This window comes from Schistocerca cancellata, chromosome 5 (genome assembly GCF_023864275.1).
Source record: "Schistocerca cancellata isolate TAMUIC-IGC-003103 chromosome 5, iqSchCanc2.1, whole genome shotgun sequence".
NCBI lineage: Eukaryota > Metazoa > Arthropoda > Insecta > Orthoptera > Acrididae > Schistocerca > Schistocerca cancellata.
Genome location: NC_064630.1, coordinates 759,752,702 through 759,775,172, shown reverse-complemented (window position 1 = coordinate 759,775,172; position 22,471 = coordinate 759,752,702). Strand labels below are relative to the sequence as shown.

The 22,471-nt window shown below is 38.7% G+C and overlaps 1 protein-coding gene across 1 annotated transcript in view; it reads left to right on the top strand.

Moving 5' to 3' along the window:
- LOC126188788 (uncharacterized) overlaps positions 1–22,022 on the top strand; it is a 101,045-nt gene extending 79,023 nt beyond the window's left edge. The window contains exon 4 of the mRNA XM_049930401.1: positions 21,826–22,022. Coding sequence (XP_049786358.1) covers positions 21,826–22,022 — 197 coding nt within the window. The remainder of the gene's footprint in view (positions 1–21,825) is intronic.
- The last annotated feature ends 449 nt before the right edge of the window (positions 22,023–22,471 follow it).

Sequence of the window (22,471 nt, the reverse complement as noted above, 5' to 3'; positions counted from 1 at the left end):
ATCAGTCTGCATGTGTGGTGATTATTTTACACTGAATTCTAGAACTGTGAATGATTCCTAACCAGGACTAAAAATTCAAGACTACCCACAAACTAGCAGGACCTACTCCATTGTTAATTGCAAGAAAGCATACTAACAGATGCTCATGCACCATGACATTATTCAAAAACCATCCATCATCATGCCTTTTGATTCATTCAAGTTCTAGGTAATGCCATACGGACTCAAAAACGCCATGCGAAAACAAGTTCTTGGTGCGTTAGACGAAGCAGGGGTCAAAATCAACAAGGACAAATTACAGCTTCACCAGAAACAAATCACATTTCTAGGATACACCATCTCTGCTTCAGGAATACATCTGCTGGATGACCAGTTGGTACTCGTATGAGATCTTCCATGACCAAAAACATTCCACGTCCTCCGGCAGTATCTCGTCACTGACGCCAGTGAGGTAGGAAGAGGGGCAGTACTCCAACAAATCATCAATGAGCAAGTTCAACCACCCTGGTTTTTCTCCAAAAAGCTGTCAAAAGCCCCGTTGCAGTGTTCCACATGTGACTGGAACTTTCAGCACTCTACAAGCTGTCCACTATTTCAATGAAGATATTGATGGACAAGCGGTTGTGATTTATACAGACCATAAACCAGTCATGGACATGATTTGACATCTGACAATTTAGATACTTGGATCATATTTCTCAATTTACTATGGACATCCACTACTTATGGGGAATGGATGACACTCTGGCGGACTACCTTTCAGGGATCAATACCATATCACTTCAACTGGAGCATCACCAAATGGCATGGGAACAGATGTTGGATCCATCAATTACACTCTCTTCTGATCCAGCCACCCATCTGAAGATTGAACAATGTCAGCTACCAGAGATGGACACAGTTCTACTCTGTGATACTTTGCTTGGAGGATGACAGCCAATGGTTTCAGCACCCTTTCATGAAGCCATTTTTCAGTTGTTGCACAATCTCTCCCATCTAGGAATATGACCCTCAATGAAGCTGATCACTGACCATTTCGTGTATGACCAAATGTTAAAAGACACTGCAAAGTATCGAGACACACATGCACTGCCTGTCAACAAAGCAAAGTTGGTCATGGCACGCAACTGCCACTAGACCATTTTGCAATTCTGTGTGGACAATTTTGTCACATTCATTTGTACCTCATCAGCCCTTTACCAGAATCATCAGGACAAAAGTAGATCCTCTCTGTGATTGTTTGTGTGACACAATGGTTGAAGTGAGACTGAAGACTCACATGATGGTGGAAGCCAAAACTATGGCATTTGTGCATACATAGATTGCCCAATTCAGCTGCCCAATTACAATAAAGATGGACCAAGGACGACAGTCTGAGGCCTCGCTGAAGCATTATGATGACACAGTTCAACCTGCACTCTCACCCCCTTAAAAGGGCCCATACCAAGTCATCAGCTGCAGCAACAACACCTCCTGAATTGACGTTACCAGCAAACTGACAATGGTGGCCATCAGCCATCTGAAGCCTGTGTGGATGCTGGAAGGTCTCTCTACCAACTCCACACCATTTTCGTCATCGCTGCACATGACAACAGAACATGAATGACCAGTGTCACCCACACAACGGTTGACAACAGTGGACGAAGAAGTGCCCCACCTCCCATGTCAGTGTTCAGCGAACCACAATGCCTCCTTGGGAGGAGGGGGTGGGGGGGAATTCTTTCTTCTGCTCAGTATGGTTTCCAAGAAAATAAAACCACTACTGATGCCATATGTGAATTTCTTGATGCTACTCTACATCTAGTTGACAAGAAATTCCCAGCTATAGGTGTCTGTCTTGACCTCACAAAGGTTTTTGACATGGTAAATCACAATTTGGATTCTTACGGGATAAGGGGAACTACCCATGGCTGGATCAGCAGCTATGTGAAAGACCAAGCATAGAATGTTCATATAAATAGGGTCAATCAATCAGGGATCCTAAATGGAATGCACTCATCTACACAAGTTATAAAAAAAATGATGTGCTATAGGGCTCTATTCTAGGTCCCTTGTTATTTCTACTTTGTGTAAACGACCCCCCTCCCACCCTACCCACTAGCAAGGCATTTCTCTTTGCTGATGATACTAATATCCTTATAGCAAATGCAGGTGAATCTCTTCAGTCAGCAGTTAATAGAAATACAACCCAGCTAGACTCATGGCTTGCATCAAATAGACTAGTCCTAAATCCAAAAAAGACAGTATACCTAACCTTCCACACCATTCAGAACAGAATTCCTCACATCCCAACAGTAACATTAAGTGACAGCAATGAAAAATTTGTCAATGAAACAAAATTCTTAGGGATTGAAATCACAATGATCACATTCACATGGAAAAGCCACACTGACATGATTAGTTCCAGACTAAGCAAAATTTGTTTTATGCTCCACTTAGTGAGGGACAAGCTAAATGCCAGCACATTGACATGCATGTGAAACCTGGTAGTCAAGGAAAGACAGGATTCGGTACAATTGTGGACAGGGCCGTAATCAGTTACTATTGGTTGCCTTTTACAGTTACACACAATTTATTTTAAACCAGTAATTCCAGACTCAACAATAAATAAAAATATCACACATCATTAATGAAGGAATAGACAACTGTGTAAATAATAGTGTTTTCAGTGAGTTATAATTTAGCAAATCACCATTAAGTACAGATACAGCAGATAATGTCTTACAAGCAAGCCATTGTGATCTGGGCAGAAGGCCTTACATGCCAGGAATGGTAATAAATTAAGAATTGTTTAAAACTCGCTGCAACTTGCAAATTACAGGTATTGAAATATTAATGCAAGTCACCACAAACACAGTAGAAGGCATCAGACACCAGGAATAACAGTATACAAGGTTTTAGGGCTTACTGCTAAAATACAAATACCAAGTTGGAATTTTAAGACAAATGACCACAATCATGGCTGAAGGCCTTACACACTAGGAACAGTAATAATATAAAAAATTTAGAAACCTGCTATAAAACAGAAAATACAATATCAAAGTTTAATTTAAAAAGCTACATGCCTTACTGGACAGCAGCGGCAAGGCGGGGAAACGTACACTGCCGTTACATACACTAACCCCCAGAGAAGGTAAAGTGGGGCATTACCAGCCATGAGGCAAGAAAAATTACAGCTGGTTGAACTTAACAAATTGTAACAAGTTGAACGCTGTAAACAGTAATAAGAAGTCAAGGAAAGCTAATCAGATCCACCTTCCCCAAGAACTCCACTCGCTGCTCTTTGCCTCGGTGACTCTACGAGCAGCAACTCGAACCCAAATCACTGGAGAATCGCAAAACATCACAATGGTGGAGATTTCTCTACTTGGATTGAAATGCACTCATCTTAAAGCTTGCTGGATCCGGTTTACAATGAGGTCGTACACCCTCGTGACCACAGCCCTTCCATCCGGCAGTCCATGTGTGCCGCCAGTGGTCCCAGCGTGTTCTGGCACTGTGCAGACCTGGCTCCTCCTGAGTCCCCAACCGAACTGGCCCAATCACACAACCCAGAAAAATGATTACGTCAGCCCAAAGATAGGGCAACAGTTACAACATACCGATAACTGCCACTGCAGCCACTAGTGGACAGGACACGCTTGCAAAACCGAGTGGCACCAGTCAACATGAGACAAGACAAACAACCACAACCATGCCAACTAAACGATACTGTCTGGCCTTCAAGAGAGGGCAGAAACCTACAAACAGCACCAATGCGAGCCACAGCATGGCTCAGCATGTATTATGCTCTTTTCCATTCAGTACTATGCTATGGAATTATTTTTTGTGTCACAGTACTGAATCAAGGAAATTATTTATACTGCAAAAAAGCAATTGTTTACTTAAAAGCAATCATCATAATCCTGAACAAAAAGCAAAGAGAAACATGTAAAATGCTGTTTAAAAAATTAAACATACTGCCTTTCCCTAGCCAATATATATTTGAACTCATCTGTTTTATTAAACAAAACATCAATAGATTGCACAGGAGTCTGGACAGTCACTATTATGACATAAGCTCAAAAAATTGTTAAGAGTAGTTCCTCATTTTACTAAACTGTATATCAATAGCGTTAAGTTTATGAGAACCAACTCTACAACCATGTCCTGAAAGGAGTAGAAAGTATTCAAGAATCAACAACATTAAAAAAAAAAAAAGAAAGAAAAACCTTAAGACCTTCCTAACAAAGCATTCCTTTTACAGCATACAAGACTTTCTTGAATCTGATCTATCATAAATTAAATTATATATTTTCATCATGTTTCAAAATAAAACTGTTTCATTAGAAATAACCTATCGTCCATTAATGAACGTTTGCTGTTTGATTATGACCAGCATTATTATTTTAACATCTTCTTACTCTGGTATTATTATTAATGAATGCTTAATAGATCTTCAGTGAGATGTACACAATAAGAAACAGTGCTATGTCTATATATGTTCTCATATCATTTGTTTGACTTGTTCCATTCATGTTGTACACTTCTCTACATTGAATGACTGGGTGGATCAATAAATATACAAATACAAACTTCATTCCAAAGTTAACCTTTGGCCACAGAAAACTGTTGCCAGTGTAGAGCTGTCACAAAATGCATCTGTTTTGCAATATAAACCAGTTAAACTGTGGACAAACACATTAAGGAGTAATTCACACGGCATAGTGCCACTGGGCACCAGGAAGGTGTTTTGAGTGAGGAGGAGGACCAGAAAACCAAACATTTCAGGGAAATTCAGTCGGAGGACTAAGTGGGACTACCTGTCAAATTTTGGTGAATGGTAGTGCTGTAAGTGGTTTCCTTGTGTGGATAGTTTTGGGAGTATGTTTTATGGGAATGCATAGGGAGAATTGTTGTTACAAGGACAAAATTCCAAGTGTTGTTCTAAAATGAAAGTGTTAAAAAACGAATGGATAGACAGATGGGATACCAAGCATAAGAGTTTAATAGAACCACATCATGTTTTGCTGAAGCTGATATGTTAAGGGTAATACATAAATAAAGAAAGAGTATCATTTTTTTCTAAGTGTGGAATGGAGAGTTAAAAGTTGTGTGCATAAGAATGGCTAGAGACCTAGCAGTGAAATACCTTTGTAATATTCAAGTTAATGGTTAGGGCAAAGGACTCTTGAGAGATGTTACAATATTGAAAAGTATGGGCAAGAGATGACAAAGAAGATTCTGGAGTTTTTAAGGTTAGGGTAGTAACTGTGTAGCGTTTAAGAATAGCCAGTCAATTAGTGATTATTTGTCCTACAGATTAACAATAGAAGTAGTTACAATAGAGAACAAGGCCTGAGGGGGCCGGGTCTTCTCCATGGAGGGGCACAGTGTGGTGTCACTACCAAGCTTCAAGTAAAATTAATATGAAGTGGTAAGAAAGCCATCATGAACTACTCTTGTGGCAGCCACAGGCTGACAGCAACATTGCAGTGACACATGGGTCAGTATAACATGCTTGTAGAAGGTTGGCGGGATGGGCTAGCTGCACTCAGTGAAAAACTGCACTGCACAGCAGTAATAGCCATAGTGAATGGTGAAACACCCACATTATGTCCTTTATAGGGTTTTGTGTGATTTACTGAAGCTGCAAAACAGTTAATTATTATGAATATATGACCATGTACTTAACGGATGAAAGGCCATCAGTTTTTCTGCTGTGGTTTTGAAGGTATTTTAACAGAGTGCAGCTGTTCTGAGACAGAATAGTTAATGATTGAAAATTTTTCTATTATTAAAGACCACAAAGGTTGCGATATACAAACTGATATGTATTTTCTATTAACACACAAATTCTGAGGCAGTTGCTACCTTCGCCTTACATGTTTAATTATGGTTATATCTTTTATTCGTTGCTGATTTTAAGTACTTTGTTACATGCAATGATGATGGTTAACATTCACAACAATCCTCACGGCACTCCATGGTTGTTGCTAGCCGATGCAGTTGACATGAAACACATAATTCGGTACTTGTCAATTTTAGTTTTATATCACTTGTGAATCAGTATTGATGAGGATCAACCCCACGATGATAATGGGAAGTGCTCATTTGTCACACTCCAGTGAATTACAATTTACTCCTCACTTGGCACATCTGCCATTGACACCGTACCCAGCTCAACTGCCATTTTTTCTTTTTTGCATGTCTTCCCAGTACTGCTTTCACTCGACACTAATCTCACTGCCTCCTGCAGTGCTCGACAATCAACTCCTGTCTGCTATCGACCTGGGTGTCGGATACTAATATCTATGTTTGTGGGATCACGGATCCCTTACAATGGATCAATGTCACCACACTGGGGGAATACTTTTGTTACAGGCTACATGACTGGGTGCCAGGTTTTTGTGTAACAAATGCATGCCAGAGCCATAAAAATAGATCTGTACTTAGGAGCAGAGAATTTGGGAGTCTGACAGTACCACCACAGTACCAGGGCCACACTGGATGACGAGAAGACTGTGTGTCACCAGTAGCAGCAAACACCCAGTTCCTCGTGGGACTCTGTGCCTCACACCACTGGCCTGCCATCCAAGCTGCCCACAGTCTGACTCCCACAGGAAGGTGGCAAGCTGTGTCCTGCACATAGCAGTCTCTGTGCGCTGCTGCAGTAAATGTGACCAGGGCCGAGTCATGAAGAAAGACCCCCCTCCCAGAGTAATGCCATCACAGCACTATGAGCAGCGCCACTGGCATTGCGGCTGTGGACTACCAAGGCTCCTGGGCAACCTCTGGCATGTTGTCAGCATCACAGGATGCCTACACGAGCATCACCTTGCTAGACAGAAGCCTACCCCAGCCCAGTCAGTGGAGTGAGATGTGTTTAACTCACTGTGAAAATGATGTGATGTGTAATTTAAGCTGAAAAAATGCCGAATGCAACCCACTTATCAACAGGTTAAATGCTTTTCTATTAAATAATTTTGTAGGATATTCCTGAGGGCCTGTATTTTAGTTTTGTCTTTGATCACTTGTGAAGTTTGTTATATCATTTATTTCCATTACATAGTACACTAATTTCGGTTTCTGTTTTATTTTTTGTGTTGAGCTGTAAGTAATTGCTGCATCTGGTCTCATGTTCATGTAGAGACCTGCTGTTTGGGTACAGGTCTTTATGTAAATTACTGTTCACAAAATGTATTCACACAGAACAGACAAGCTTCCCACAAATTTAAACATCTCGATGCAGAGAATTCTCTTGCTGCTTTTGTTATACTTTATATACCCCTCTTCGGGAGGACAATGGTTCAATCCCGTGTCCGGCCATCCTGATTTAGGTTTTCCATGATATTTCCCTAAATCACTCCAGGCAAATACAGGGATGGTTCCTTTAAAAGGGCACAGCTGACTTCCTTCCCTAATCTGGTGAGACCGATGACCTCATTGTTTGGTCTCCTCCATAACCCAACCCAACCCAACCCTCTTCAACAAAACTAAAAGATTGTTTACATATTCTGTTCATTTTTTCCCTCAGAAAGTTATAGCATAACTAATTATTTAATGAACAGATTAAATACAGGGTGAGCACAAAGTCTTGCCTTGATTATAACAATTTATTACAAAATAACCGCTTGACATAATAATTTACATTTGATTATGATACATATGTTAGTGCTGCTAGTTTTTTTTTTTTTTTTTTTTTTTTTTTTTTTTTTTTTTTTTTTTTTTTTTTAAGCCCACTTACATTAGTAAACCTCACCATGTGCTCCCTTGGTAACTTGGAGAATGTCGAGGCAGCATTCCAGTTCCCCCCGGTGTTTCGTAACATGTGTTCTGTCACAGTACCCACAGCAGCTTGTATCCTAGCCTTCAGTTCATTGACATCATCAGCTGATGTGATGAAGACACAGTCCTTCATATAGTCCCAGTCCCAGAAAAAAAAAGTCAAGGGGCGTAATGTCTGAGAGCGGGGTGGCCAGGGTGTTGGACCATTCCTTCCAATCCACCGATTTGGAAATGTTCCATCCAGGAAATCACGCCGCACTATCAAAGCCCAGTGGGGGGAGCAGGAGTGGGAGGGGTGCTCCGGAAAATTATCCATGGTTGATATTCTTCTAACTGTGGGGCAATGAACTGTTGCAAAACGTATAAGTAAATGTTAGCAGTAATGGATTTTTCCACACAGAAAAATGGTCCAAAAACCTTGTTATGCATGAGACCACACCAAACATTCACTTTTTCACTGCCCCGCTGTAACTGTATTGTAGCATGTGGAGACTGTGAACCCCATATGCAGACATTATGCCTATTTACCATTCCAATAACATGGGTGGTGGATTCATTGGTAAAGCATATGCAATTTAAGTAATCAATAGCGCCATCAATCCTGTTGAGAATCTCAGTTGCAAATTCAGCATGTGTCAGCAAATCATTGGGTTGCAAGACCTGCACAATTGGCACCTTGTAAGCATGCAACCTAAGCCTTTCATGAAGAATCATCACCACACTTGCTTGCGGTATTTGAAATTCACATGATGCTTGACGAGTTGATTTAGATGGACTCTGTTGAAATGATTGCCGAATACAATCAACAGTTGCATCACTCACATGAGGCCTGGCACTTCAAGGATGATCTTCAACACTCTCTGTTTTGTTAAACTTTGCATACCATTGCTTTATTGATTTAACATCACAAGGGCTGCGTCCATAAGAAGCCCAAAATTTACGCTGAACACTGATGGTTGATTTCGTTTTGTGAAACCAAAGCACACATTGCGCTTTCTCCTGCTTCAATCCCATTTCGCCAGCAACTAACGTGACCTAACAGATTGCGTTGGTGTTGTGGAGCACTAGCACCAACTATTGGTCACAACAGCTAGTAACACTAACCTATGTAATGGAACCAAATGTAACTTATTATGCCAAACGGTTATTCTGTTATAAATTTTTATAATCAGGGTAAGACTTTGTGCTCATCCTGTACATTATTCTAGTGCCTGAGTTACTACACACTGAATTTGTTATTCTAAGTGCATAGAATGCTGAACCGATTCACTCCCTGAAGGCAATTATGTGATCAGTACATTTTAGTTTGGTGTCAACATGCATCCCTAAAAGTTTTGTTCTCAGTACACATGCAATTGACTTATCTTTCAGTTTTATAGAATTACTGAAGGGTTTTTTGCCTTTTTTGTTTCTGTACACTTTGCAACTCTTCACTGATTAAAATGTTACTGTCATCAGTTGGTAATCCTTTCTTACCACACTGACAAAATTTTTGGTATATATCAAGAACAGTATTGCACCAAGCTCACTTCCTTGGGGGCTCCAATAGTGTTGTGCTGTATTCTGGGTTTAAAAGGTGTTTATGGTACAACTGAAGTTAGTTTGAGAGACCTTCATGTACTGTGCTCCATTTTTCAGACATGAATGAAACCACTTACTTGCTACCCTCCTTATACCTAGTGCATCCAATTTATTTAGCAGAATTTTGTAGCCTTCTGTATTGAAGGCTTTGGTAAGGCCAAGCAAGATTCCTGTTATACAACCTCCTTTGTCTAGTACTTTCAGAACAATATTTGTAAACTGAGTTATGGCTGATCCTGTGCTTTTACCAGACCTGCGACAGACTGTTCTTTACACAGAAGACCATACTTTGTTAAGTACCCCATGAGTCTGTTTTTCTTTATGGTTTCTACTACTTTTGAGAATGATGACAGTAAAGAGGTGGGTCTATGACTTCATGATTGTTTAATCACAGAATAATGGTTATTACCTAGCTATGTGAATTGATGACCTGGACAGATGGCAGCACCATCATGTTTATCCCTGAAACATGGAGGGGAGGCTGTGACAGCATGCACTCCAGTAGTCTTAGAAATGGTGTACTGTCATCCTCTACACATCTGTGTTATGTCAGTAGTCTTAGAAATGGAGTACTGTCATACACTGCACATCTGTGTTATGTCAGTGGGCTGCCTTGGCAAGATTTGCACAATATTGTAACACTGAAAAGGGTGTAGTGAGAAACTTGTGACGTTCTATGGCAGCAAAATTAGGCATTGTAAATGTCTCATAATCCACCTGAAGATGATAGAATGATCATAACAATGCATAGCGGTGTTAGAAATATAAGTCACTGAAACAGTGCACCATTAATTTTTTGTATATTACCTAATAAGTTGTAGATTTTTACAAGGAGTCATTTATAGATGATATATTTGAAAGTAATTTGCTCAGCTTGATACACAAAATGAACAATAAAAAGTCACATCTACATCTGCTATATGAATTGCTTCCATTTTGCAAGCCACACAACACTTCCAAATATGTCCATCATGTCAATCTGTGCCAAAAACTCCCCAAAACCACAGACAGAAAATTGCTGAGTTGAAATAAAACCACTGCTCTTCCTTTTGTACAATCAGCTGTCATTTTAATCTGATACTACAAACAACATATTAATTTAATTTTACACAGACCACTATCCACATGTTTGGTTATCAACTTGACACAGCCCTTTAACTGCATACTGCTGTGCAATAAACAGTTTTTTGACCGTAGCTGCACTTCCCCAAAATATTATGCCACAGTACAGTATTAAGTGAAAATGTGTAAAGTATACTAGCTATCTCTTCTGCTGATAAACACAGTGGGAGAGATTTCTAAGTGCAAAGAGGCAGAACTTAGCTTTTTTTTGCTGACTTTTCCACATGTTGGTCCATTCTTGGTTTATTATCCATCTGTATAACTATTAAATTCACACATGAAGTCTTGTCGAGTGTGTGCCCATTCATGTCTGCTTCTGTCACCTGCAAATCATGTTACTGAAGTGCATACTATGAGTCTTTGTAAGATTAAGGGTTAAACTGTGTGCTGTGAACCAGCTGTAACCCTCTTTTTTTCTGTTGATAAGCTAGTACTCCATTTATGCAATAGGAATGCCTCTAAGGCTATACCTTTTCTAATTGCCTTGTACAATTTTGTTGTATACGGAGTGGAAGGACTTGGGAAGCCCAGAGAAAATGTCAACAGAGTGTACAAGAACTGATTTCATGAGATCAAATATTGCCTTTATGAAAGCGAATCTGTGTTGCTTTTAAAAGTCTATTCTCAGAAATTTGGTTATATACAGAGGAATCCAGTTAATATATTTGAAACAAAATGACATATCACTGCAAATTTGTGTGGTAGCATAGTCTATTGTTTCCTCAACAGATCTCAGTGTGCATTGTCTATCTGATGACAGTGTAGCAACAAACAAAGTAAAGTTGTTGTTTGAGCAATGCAAGACATATTGAAGTGGTACTGGAAGTATGAAAACATGATGGAAGTACAACAGCAACAGTGTAATGTCTACAGAACTCAGCCACCAACATGTATGACAATTTATCATATTGGGGTAAATTATAAATCAATGGTACTGTTCAGGATGTGGATAAGGAAAGGTGTGGCTGACCAAAAACATTAATAAGTCTAGCTTTCAGTGCTGCTGTGTTGCAACCATTTACTAGATCACCTCAAAAATCTGTGAAGCAGGGTGTACCTGAAAGTGGCATAAGCCAGTCAAGTGTGTGACGAATTCTGAAGGTTACAAAGTGGAAGTGTACACGCCAAGATCTCTACACACTATGAATGGAAATGATGTGGATCAAAGGCTGGAGTACTGCAAGTCATTTGAAGACATGCTTTGCAAGAGTGAATGGTTTGCAGGTATGGTTATCTGGTCTGACAAGGTCTGAGGAATGTACTATACTAAGAGAAGCAAATTACAGGTCACAAATTGTTGAGCTGAGGTCATCCAACAATCTTCACAATTTTAAACTCATATCTGAACCAAAACAAATTGAAATAGATGTTCCACAGGGCAGCATTCTGGGCCAATTGTTATTTCTAATTTATATCAATGATATACAGGCTCCAGACAGCTCAGCCAAAATTCTACTATTTGCAGATGACAGGAGTATCATATTTAGTGATATAAAACAATCATTGTGTACTACAGCAGAAAAAATGCTCTCATACATGTAGTTATGGTTTTATTCAAATAAGCTGACATTAAATTCAAAGAAAACAAACTTTATACAGTATGGAAGCAAGTGTCAAGGGTAAAATGTGTGCCTTATGCTGGATAGCAAACAAATAGAAAAAGTGTGCACCACAAAGTTTCTGGGAATGCGAATTTACTAAGATTTAAACTGGAATGAGCACAGTGTATATCTTACTCAGAAACTTAGCTCAGCATGTTTTGCCTTAAGAATAATATACAAGGTATGTAGCAAGGAATGTATTAGAGCAGTGTACTTTAGTTATTTTAAATCAGTTGCAAGCTATGGCATAAGTTTTGGGGAAAAACCAGGTCAAGACTAAATGCTACTTTTATTATGCAAAAAAGAGCTATTCATATCATGACACACAGCCCACCACAAACTCACTGTAGACCCTTATTCAGACAACTAAAGATACTGACAATACCATCAATACATATTTTTAAATGCCCGGAAATGATCAGTAAAAATAACTGCTATCTCCAAACCAACTCAAGCTACCATGATCACAATACAAGGCATTGTAAAGACTTCCACATTCCCTATGTAGCAAAAACTAGAAGTCAGAAACATGTAAGCCACTTAGGAATAAAGCTTTTAAATGCACTTCAATCTCAAATTGAAGAATTGAAAGGCAAAAATAATTTCAAGCGTGAAGTAAAAAAATACTTGATGGAAAAATGCTACTACAGTGTAAATGAATACCTGTCTCAGACTGTGGATTGAAACCTGTACTTATTTTTTTTTTAAATTCAACTAATTTAATTATGTTCTCAACTTCGTAATTATGGTACATATGAAAAATCTGTTAAATATCTGTAATACGTTTTGTGTATAAGGCGTAGTTCATGATCTATAATTGTTTATCATGAGCACATACTTTTCTTTTTGTGTAATAAGTTCTTGTACACTACCGAGTGGGGTGGTGCAGTGGTTAGACACTGGACTCGCATTTGGGAGGACGACGGACGACAGTTCAATCCCGCGTCCGGCCATCCTGATTTAGGTTTTCCGTGATTTCCCTAAATCATTCCAGGCAAATGCCAGGATGGTTCCTCTGAAAGGGCACGGCCGACTTCCTTCCCAGTCCTTCCCTAATCTGATGAGACCGATGACCACGCTGTCTGGTCTCCTTCCCCAAACCAACCAACCAATCTTGTACACTACTTATGTTCTATGTGTATGTAATTTGTTTTGCTGTTTGTACAGGGTTATTAGAAATGATTGAAGCGATTTCACAGCTCTACAATAACTTTATTATTTGAGATATTTTCAAAATCCTTTGCACACACATACAAAAACTCAAAAAGTTTTTTTAGGCATTCACAAATGTTCGATATGTGCCCCTTTAGTGATTCGGCAGACATCAAGCCGATAATCAAGTTTCTCCCACACTCGGCGCAGCATGTCCCCATCAATGAGTTCGAAAGCATCGTTGATGCGAGCTCGCAGTTCTGGCATGTTTCTTGGTAGAGGAGGTTTAAACACTGAATCTTTCACATAACTCCACAGAAAGAAATCACATGGGGTTAAGTAGGGAGAGCATGGAGGCCATGACATGAATTGCTGATCATGATCTCCACCACAACCGATCCATCGGTTTTCCAATCTCCTGTTTAAGAAATGCCGAACATCATGATGGAAGTGCGGTGGAGCACCATCCTGTTGAAAGATGAAGTCGGCGCTGTCAGTCTCCAGTTGTGGCATGAGCCAATTTTCCGCGGGCTACGCGTGAAACTTGCCCGCACGCCTTCAACCGTTTCTTCGCTCACTGCAGGCCGACCCATTGATTTCCCCTTACAGAGGCATCCAGAATCTTTAAACTGCGCATACCATTGCCGAATGGAGTTAGCAGTTGGTGGCTCTTTGTTGAACTTCATCCTGAAGTGTCGTTGCACTGTTATGACTGACTGATGTGAGTGCATTTCAAGCACGACATACGCTTTTTCGGCTCCTGTCGCCATTTTGTCTCACTGCGCTCTCGAGCGCTCTGATGGCAGAAACCTGAAGTGCGGCTGCGGCCGAACAAAACTTTATGAGTTTTTCTACGTATCTGTAGTGTGTCATGACCATATGTCAATGAATGGAGCTACAGTGAATTTATGAAATCGCTTCAATCATTTGTATATGTTTGCCCATTTATTATGTGTATGTGTTGTTATGTGTTACGTGTAATCAAATGACAAATCCTATATCACATGTGTGATCTATTGGATGCTAAATAAATAAACAAATAAACTAGGCATCTGATAATAGCTGTAAATTTGTACACACTTATATGGTAAATAATGGATGTTGGCTGATAGGGTGCACATACCAATTGCACAGGTGGCAAATGAACTTAGAATCACTTTGATGGATTGACTGATTCGTTCACATAGCATAGTTGGTGATGGCCTCACTTTCCGAACAGAAAGCACTGAAAAGTGGAGAATTGAACAAATAGGCTCTCAGACATGCTAAATGCCACACCCACTATGGACTGTCCTAGTGTTGCTGCTGGTGAAGTCGCTAAGGCAATGGTAAGACAACTGACTCATTTTTGGGAAGACTCTAGTGCGATTCTCCTTATGGCTGTCCAGCTTTAGATTTTCTGTGATTTTTGAAGGCAGTGAACCCTGGTCCAACTGAAGCTCTCTCTTTTTCCTAGAGTAGAAAGTGGCACTATGCAAAATACAAGGATGACTTGGATTGCAGGAACCAGAATGTCACTATAGTGGAGTTCTTAGGCTGTTTATGTCATCCTGAACCATTGCATCACAAACCGAACAGACAAATACTGATTGATGATTTTGATCCAGAAGTGGTTATATGAGGAGAAGAGATCTTTACATTTAGTCTGTTTGATAACAATATAATTTTTTCAACTACAGATGAATGATTACTCCAAAAATTTAAACTTATATTGACTTTTATAAAATTGATTCAAGGGGTCCTCACACACACATTGTTTACTGTACATTACTGAGTACCAAGCAATAATACTGACCATCTCAGATTGGTAATGATGATTCGCACAGTATACTGAAGAAGACTGCAGAGCTTTGAAAATTTTGACGTACGCCCAGTATATTCTGCAATACGTTGTACCATGTTAGGTTAGTATTACACAATGGCAGTTGTTGCTGAGACAAAGAGAAGCTCAGTTCTCTGTAAAAAAATTTGTGCAAATTACTGAAAAAGTAAATGAAAAAGGAAGAGGGCCAGAAGGTGTGCATGAACACATCGTTCGTTACACTTTGAGAAATAACATTCCTCATTGATCAGGAGATGCCAGATATCTCCTTCTGTACAATAGCAGAGGAAACATGATTGTACTGTCAAGACAGTGTTCATGTTGCTTGTAGCACTTCCCAGAAGTGACAAGTGAGGTCAGGTTGGCTGTCCAGTGAGTGTATGTGTTTATTCCTCTTGCATTAGTTGCCAGAGCACAGACTTAACATCATGTAAGCTTCCAATCAGCATAATTCTTCTTGCACTAGTTGCCTCAGCACAGACTTATCATCATGTAAGCTTAATTATTTTATTTGGTTTGCAACAGTACATTAGTGAAATACATAGAAAACAGCATATGTACACGATAAATTACACAGTTCACTTGTTTAATTTGTGATTAGTTTTCATTGTGGTTTGCTAATCTATTCTGCTGTGAGTGATCTTGTGGTCCTTTGAACTGGAAAATTTTCAGATTTATTTTGTCCATCCTGCACAATTTCTGATTGTGTTTTCAAGGCAAGAAACTAGATTGCAATATGTGTGAGTTCCGTATTGTCGAGTGAAACATGTCCTCTACGAATGCAGAGTTCTAACTGTTACTTCCCAGATGTAAATATTGCACTATGCAGTTGGGCCATCCTTAGGTGAAACATATTGACACAAGGGCCACTTTAGACAATGTGAAATGTCAGGCTTTGGTACATTTGTTGAAACTCCATAAACAATGTTATATTGGGAGTTGTCTGGGAAAAAAGATGTACTTGGAAAAGAAAAGTGTTTGCTCACAGTAGATAATGCATGTCTATTGAAAAACTAAATGTATTCAGTGGTTTTTATATCCAGTACATTTTGACAAAGTAATCACAAAAATGAGTCACTTGTGGTTCTTTGTCATGGCTCAGAAATGATTTGAATTGTATGTACAGGATGCTAAAGTGCTTAATGAAAAGAACACAGCATGTGCAAAGCAAAGATCATTTGTTTCTGTGTGTTATGAGCACTGTTATGTTTCCTATATATTATTGAAATCTCTTACAAGGGGACACACTGTAACTACTATTAATATGTGAACAATCTGTAATTGTTTCTGAATGCCCCACTATAAAATCTAATGGCAGCTATAAACTCCATCAACAAAGCTCTTCAAGAGGGCTACAGAAAACAGGAACTAAGCTGAAATTTATTCAACAGCAAGAAATACTCACAGTTCAGCAGCTCACCAGTCCAGTTATGAGTGAATCCTTTCTAAATGACATAAATACCTGCCTCCATGACTGAGGTCACTAACACAAACTCGTGTAATGGCACTCGACCCAGTGGTAAGCCGGGGTTCAAATCCTGATGGTGGAAAAACTTTTCACTGCTAGTGTTTGGCCACAGGGGGAGGAGAGGTGGTGTTGTAAAGTTCCTGATCACCAGACTTTGCTCCAATGTCTTGGTTTAAATACAAAACCTCTCCACAGCATGTCATGAATTGAGGGCATGTGACACTGTTGACAGTGATCTGTCCAACAGATGGGGACATTGAGCATGACATTTCCCTTGGTGCGCTCTCTCTCTCTCTCTCTCTCTCTCTCTCTCTCTCTCTCTCTCTCACACACACACACACACACACACAGAGTACATACATATAGTACTATAATTACCGGAATGGAGCATGGAGCATCTTGCAAACAAACAAGTAAACAAATAATATAGATATCCCTTTCTGTTACTCAGTTTGAGATCTGTTCTTGGGAGGTAGATGTATCATTCTATGTTTTACAAAAGTGCAAAAATCTTTCTTCTGTATATTCCATTCCATTCCATAATTGCAGGTGCAGCAATAGCAGATAAATGATTCAAATGAGTGAACAGTCTGCACTGCAATTACATATTCTTTAATTCCAGTTACACATTTTATGTGGTTAGATCATCAGACTAGAACAATAAGTAAATAATTACAGATGAGCAGCACCATCTAATATTTCTAAAATGAGAGTAAATGTGGAAAACTTTAGAACTTACTTGGTTAAAATGCTGAAGGCATTCGGTATGGGGTCTAGCTGTCATGTAAAAGGATAGTAGAAAATACCCTTGTCATAAACTAAAAGTTAATGTAAGGGAACCCTATGAAAATGTAAAAAAGATAAACAGCAAAAACATTGTGGATAGCAAAGTAGGGAAGGAGAGTGGTGGGAAAGGACAAATAAAATATAAAAGTAATAAAAAAGAGAGGATGCCATGTAATTAAAATTCACCATAGTAAAAGAAAGTTCTGGTGCAGTGGTATATATACTTTTACAACCGTTAAACTGAATGAGGTGGAACTGCAGTGCCCTCGCTGACTGTAAACACAGAAGAGTTATCACAACATTATGCTCCATCCTACATGAACCTCATGTCACACTATTTCCTCTTTTATCCCCCTTTGTTTCCTATTCTTTCACGTAAATATATAAGGTTTCCCATATATTCAACCTCCTCTCCTTTTCCCTCCCCCCACCCCCTCCCCATTCCCACGTATATCATTTACATTATTGTTACTCCAGTGTCACCCTATGGTTGTTCCGCAACTTGAGAAGTTCCCTGTCCTTAGCCTTGGTGTACAACTTCCATGTTTACAGATGGTGGGGTTCCACCCCATTCAATTTGGTGGTTGGAAACATGTACCTACCACTGCACCAGCTCTTCCTTCTGTTATGCTGAGTTTTAATTACATTACCTCTTCTCTTTTTATTACTTTCACATTTTATTCATCCCCCTTCCTCCCCCCCCCCCCTCCTTCCTAATTTGATATTAACAGTGTTTTTGCTGTTTATCTTTTTTACCTCTTTTCAAGTTTCCCCTGTGTTAACTTTTAGTTAATACCAAGGGTGTTATTCACAACCCTTTTATATGATGACTGGGCCCATACCTAACACTTTCAGCATTTTAACCAAGTAAGGTCTAATTTTTTTTCAGATTTACTCTTCTTTTAGCATATTAGATGGCGCTGCTTGTTAGGTTTATGTGTTTGAGCTGTTAATTATTTCCTTATTGTTCAGTGTGGTGATGCACTAAGCATGTGAAATTTGTAACTGGAATTAACAAAACAGTAACATAATTGGAACAGAGAATGTTCACTCATTTGAAACTTTTCTCCAGATGCATCAAAAAGAAAATGGTTCTTGTTTCTTGTTTTGCCCACATCTGTAATTGTAATGACATACAAGAAGATTGAAACAGGAATAGCTGCCAGCACCTTGACCTTATCATAAATTCCTATGTGAAGTATTTTACCAAAAATGATCACATTATCCCTTACTTATTTAAGGCCCATTTTATCACATTCATGATACAGGACTTATCAAAATACAAGACAGTAAAAAACTTTAGGTATATGTATGTACAAAATATAGGCAAATATAAGTCATAATTTAACATCTGGACTGGTAGCTTTCTTATTAACACATTTTGGTTCATCATAATAATAATCAATATTGTACTTTATTACATATAAGAAAACAGAAATTTGTGTACACACATATAGACACAAAAGACATACAGCTGAAAAGTTATTGACACATCTTAGCTGGCTGTACTAAAGAAAGCAATATTCTAGTTAATCAAACAATGGAAAATCCAGGATGAAATATAACAATACAAGAGAAGGAAAGTTGCTACTCACCATATAGCGCAGGTGCTGAGTCGTGATAGGCACAATAAAAAGATTCACACAATCAGAGCTTACGCACAGACGCGCGCGCGCACACACACACACACACACACACACACACACACACACACACACACACACACAAAAGCAGTCTCAGAGAGCTGAAACTACACGTGTGAATCTTTTGCCTATCGTGACTCAGCACCTCCACTATATGGTGAGTAGCAACTTTCCTTCTCTCGTATTGCAATATTCTAGTTAAATATATATAAGAAAATAGAATTTCACATCCACATAAAAGGTCACAAAATACACATAACTACACACATTAACAAGAGAATATTTGTAAAAGGTCTCTAGTTTTATCTAAAAATATTTTGATAATTATAAATTGCCAAGTAGAGAGATTATGAGACAGAAACTACAGATCCTAGCAGTATTCCAAATATCAATTATAGCTACAAAAGCTGTGGAATAGCAGTAGAGTTTTTAAATGTATTAAAGTTTGGTATTCTTTTGATCTTATCTGGCAATGCACTGAAGAGAATTTTTTGTTCGTATAATAGATTGTTCTGGCATATATAAAGAGATCTCTACTGGCTACATACAACCTGAAGGTGGGCTGATTTTGTTTTAGTTACTCATTTTTATGGTTACGAGCGAGTAAGAAGATGGGTACATGATGTATTTAGGGGGTAGAGAGATGGGGGATGCTTTGCAGCATTGCTAGTGTGTTCCTTGCATTTGTCCCATGCCACACACTGCAGCCATTGCTTACTTCAATAACTGACAACATTGGTGTAGACACCACACTGAGCCACAGTTTCTGCTTATGGTATTCCATAGAAAAATTATGTACTCAGAAAAACTCTCACAGTCACTTGTTAGTGTAATATTTAATGTGTATACTTTACACCAGCCAAAATGGATATTACAGATGCCAAGTACCTGTCTCTGACAACTTGGTGCCAGAGACTGCAGTCGTGTGTGTGTGTGTGTGTGTGTGTGTGTGTGTGTGTGTGTGTGTGTGTGTATTTTTGATGAAGGCCTCACTGGACAAAAGCTTATTTGTGACAGTCTTTTTTTATGCATACCTGCGATTCGGCATCTCTACTATATAGTGAGTAGCAGCTTTCCTTTTCTAATATTATCACAGGGTATATGTTCACAAAAATTTCCTCTCAATATTTCTAACATACATTTTAACTCTTTTTTTCTATTTTCTTTTTTATTCTTCTCTTTGTAAGTTCTGATCACATGTTATAATATAAGTAATTTATATTCTCATGTAATGTCTTTAATTTTCAAGTAAAATATTTATGTCTGCATTTCTAATTGAAAGATGTATGGAGCAATGTAAGAGATGTACAGGAAGCATAAGACTTTGCTACGACTCAAAGGAAAAAGATTAATAGTAAAAATATGTGTGATATTTACGTAAATAAGGGGACACATAGTGGAGGCTTACAACATGTATTCTGCTAACTACTACTAATAATACTAACAAAATCATGCAAAGAAGAAGTTGATTGCTCAGTTGAGCCTAATTTCTATTCGAGAAGAATCCTGACATAGTTTCTGTGGTGACTGTTGCACATTTTAATCCAAAGATAATCTGTTTATTGATAACCAACATCACAGAAGGGACCATTATGGACATAGTTGTCTTATGGCAGTGGATGTTCGATCCACAAGTGTCCACCCTAGAGTTTGGAATTAGAGCACAATGCGTTCAAAGATATCAGGATACCATCTTAAATCAATATGTTTGCCTTTTAAGTCATGCGGGGAAATTAGAATTCATGCAAGAGATATCTATATTGCATGGCCACTACTTATGATTGCTTGGAAACAGGAGCTATAGTGTGGATTGAATGGCCACCCTAACCTCTTATTTATATGTATGGTGAGTGGATGGGATACACTTGTACAGTTTGTTCTGTTGTGGAATGGTGAATGGTAAATCAGTCACCCCAAGTATAGTCATTATTTATAGTAATAGATATGATGCCAAATCCAGATGAAATTCGTAGAACATACATGAACCAGCTAACAATTCACGATAGAAGTGATAATCTGCAATAGTCATGTATACTATTTTAAGACTGTAGTACCATGTACTCTGATACAAAGGGACAAACATCTCAGTAGTAACAATTCACTTTTGTGATTCACATGCCTTGGAGAAGGAAGATCAGGTTTTAAAGTCTCAACAATGACACAGTAATTAGTGAGGGAGCACAAGCTCAGGATGGGGAAGGAAATGGGGATTGGGGGAGGGAAGGGGGTTCTATTGAAAGGAGCCATCAGTCTCTGGATTCTGAATGGCTGGCCAGGTATTTGAACTGTCACCATTCAAAAGAGTCGTGCAAAATAGTGATGCTTATTTGTTATACAGTAGCAAAACTAAAAGCCTGGCGGGCAGATGTAAGCTAAGCTCTATGAGAGCTGAGGTCAGTGTTGGTGGAAAACTGAGATGCTGAACCATGAAAACAACTGGGCTGTGATCAATACATCAATAAGCTCTAATCAACACATCGCTGTTTTCTAAGCAAATTTAAGCTCCTTTTTTTTCTGCAAAATGTATTGTTTTCTATTGTCTATGTTAAGGTAATTTCAGACCTATAAGTGGCTAATTATATGTGGTGTTCTGTGTAGTTGGAAATGTTTGATTACATGCTGATATAATAAAATGTTGTATTAATAATGATTTTTAATTTAGAGGCGAAAGTGTGTTACTTACAACTTGTTAAAATATTGTTAATAGTAGAAATCATTGACTAATGCTATTGATAATTATTTTTCTGCACTTTTATGGTCATAACATAAATGGTTCTATGTTCTTCATTAACTTTGTATGTTGCTTTTGTAATACCTGCTGTGAATTGTTAAATAAGAACTAAAGTTGTTCACATAATAATCATTTATTTCTCCTTGCATCAGCTTTAATGAACATGGTGAGCTACCTGCAATGCTCACCACCACCACAACGGCTGTTATTTAATCTGCCACCTAGGCCATGTCAGACTGTACTGGATTGCTTTCCTAACCTGTGTTGTCAAGAGAGAGGAACCAAAGTATGTCGTCAGCCTAAAAAGTCCATTCTTCCACTGGTTGCTTCAGTCATGCAGGTACAGTAAATTATTGCAAAATGAATAATATTTCTATATACATTACTACTAAGTTATAAAAAAGAAATAGGTTGTAAATGAAGAATACACTTTGCCCCTTACTGACAAGCCCATCCAATAACTAACCACTGAAGGAACAGCAACAATTGACAGTAATACACAATATTGGAGGACAGGCAATATCAAACATCAAATATGCCTTGTCATTGCTTGAAGTTAAAAGTAGGAGAGACAGTTAATTGCTGTTGTTGTGGTCTTCAGTCCAGAGACTGGTTTGACGCAGCTCTCCATACTACTTTATCCTGTGCAAGCTTCTTCATCTCCAAGTAACTACTGCAACCTACATCCTTCTGAATCTGCTTAGTGTATTCATCTCTTGGCCTCCCTCTACAATTTTTACCCTCCACACTTCCCTCCAGTACTAAATTGGTGGTCCCTTAATGCCTCACCAACTGATC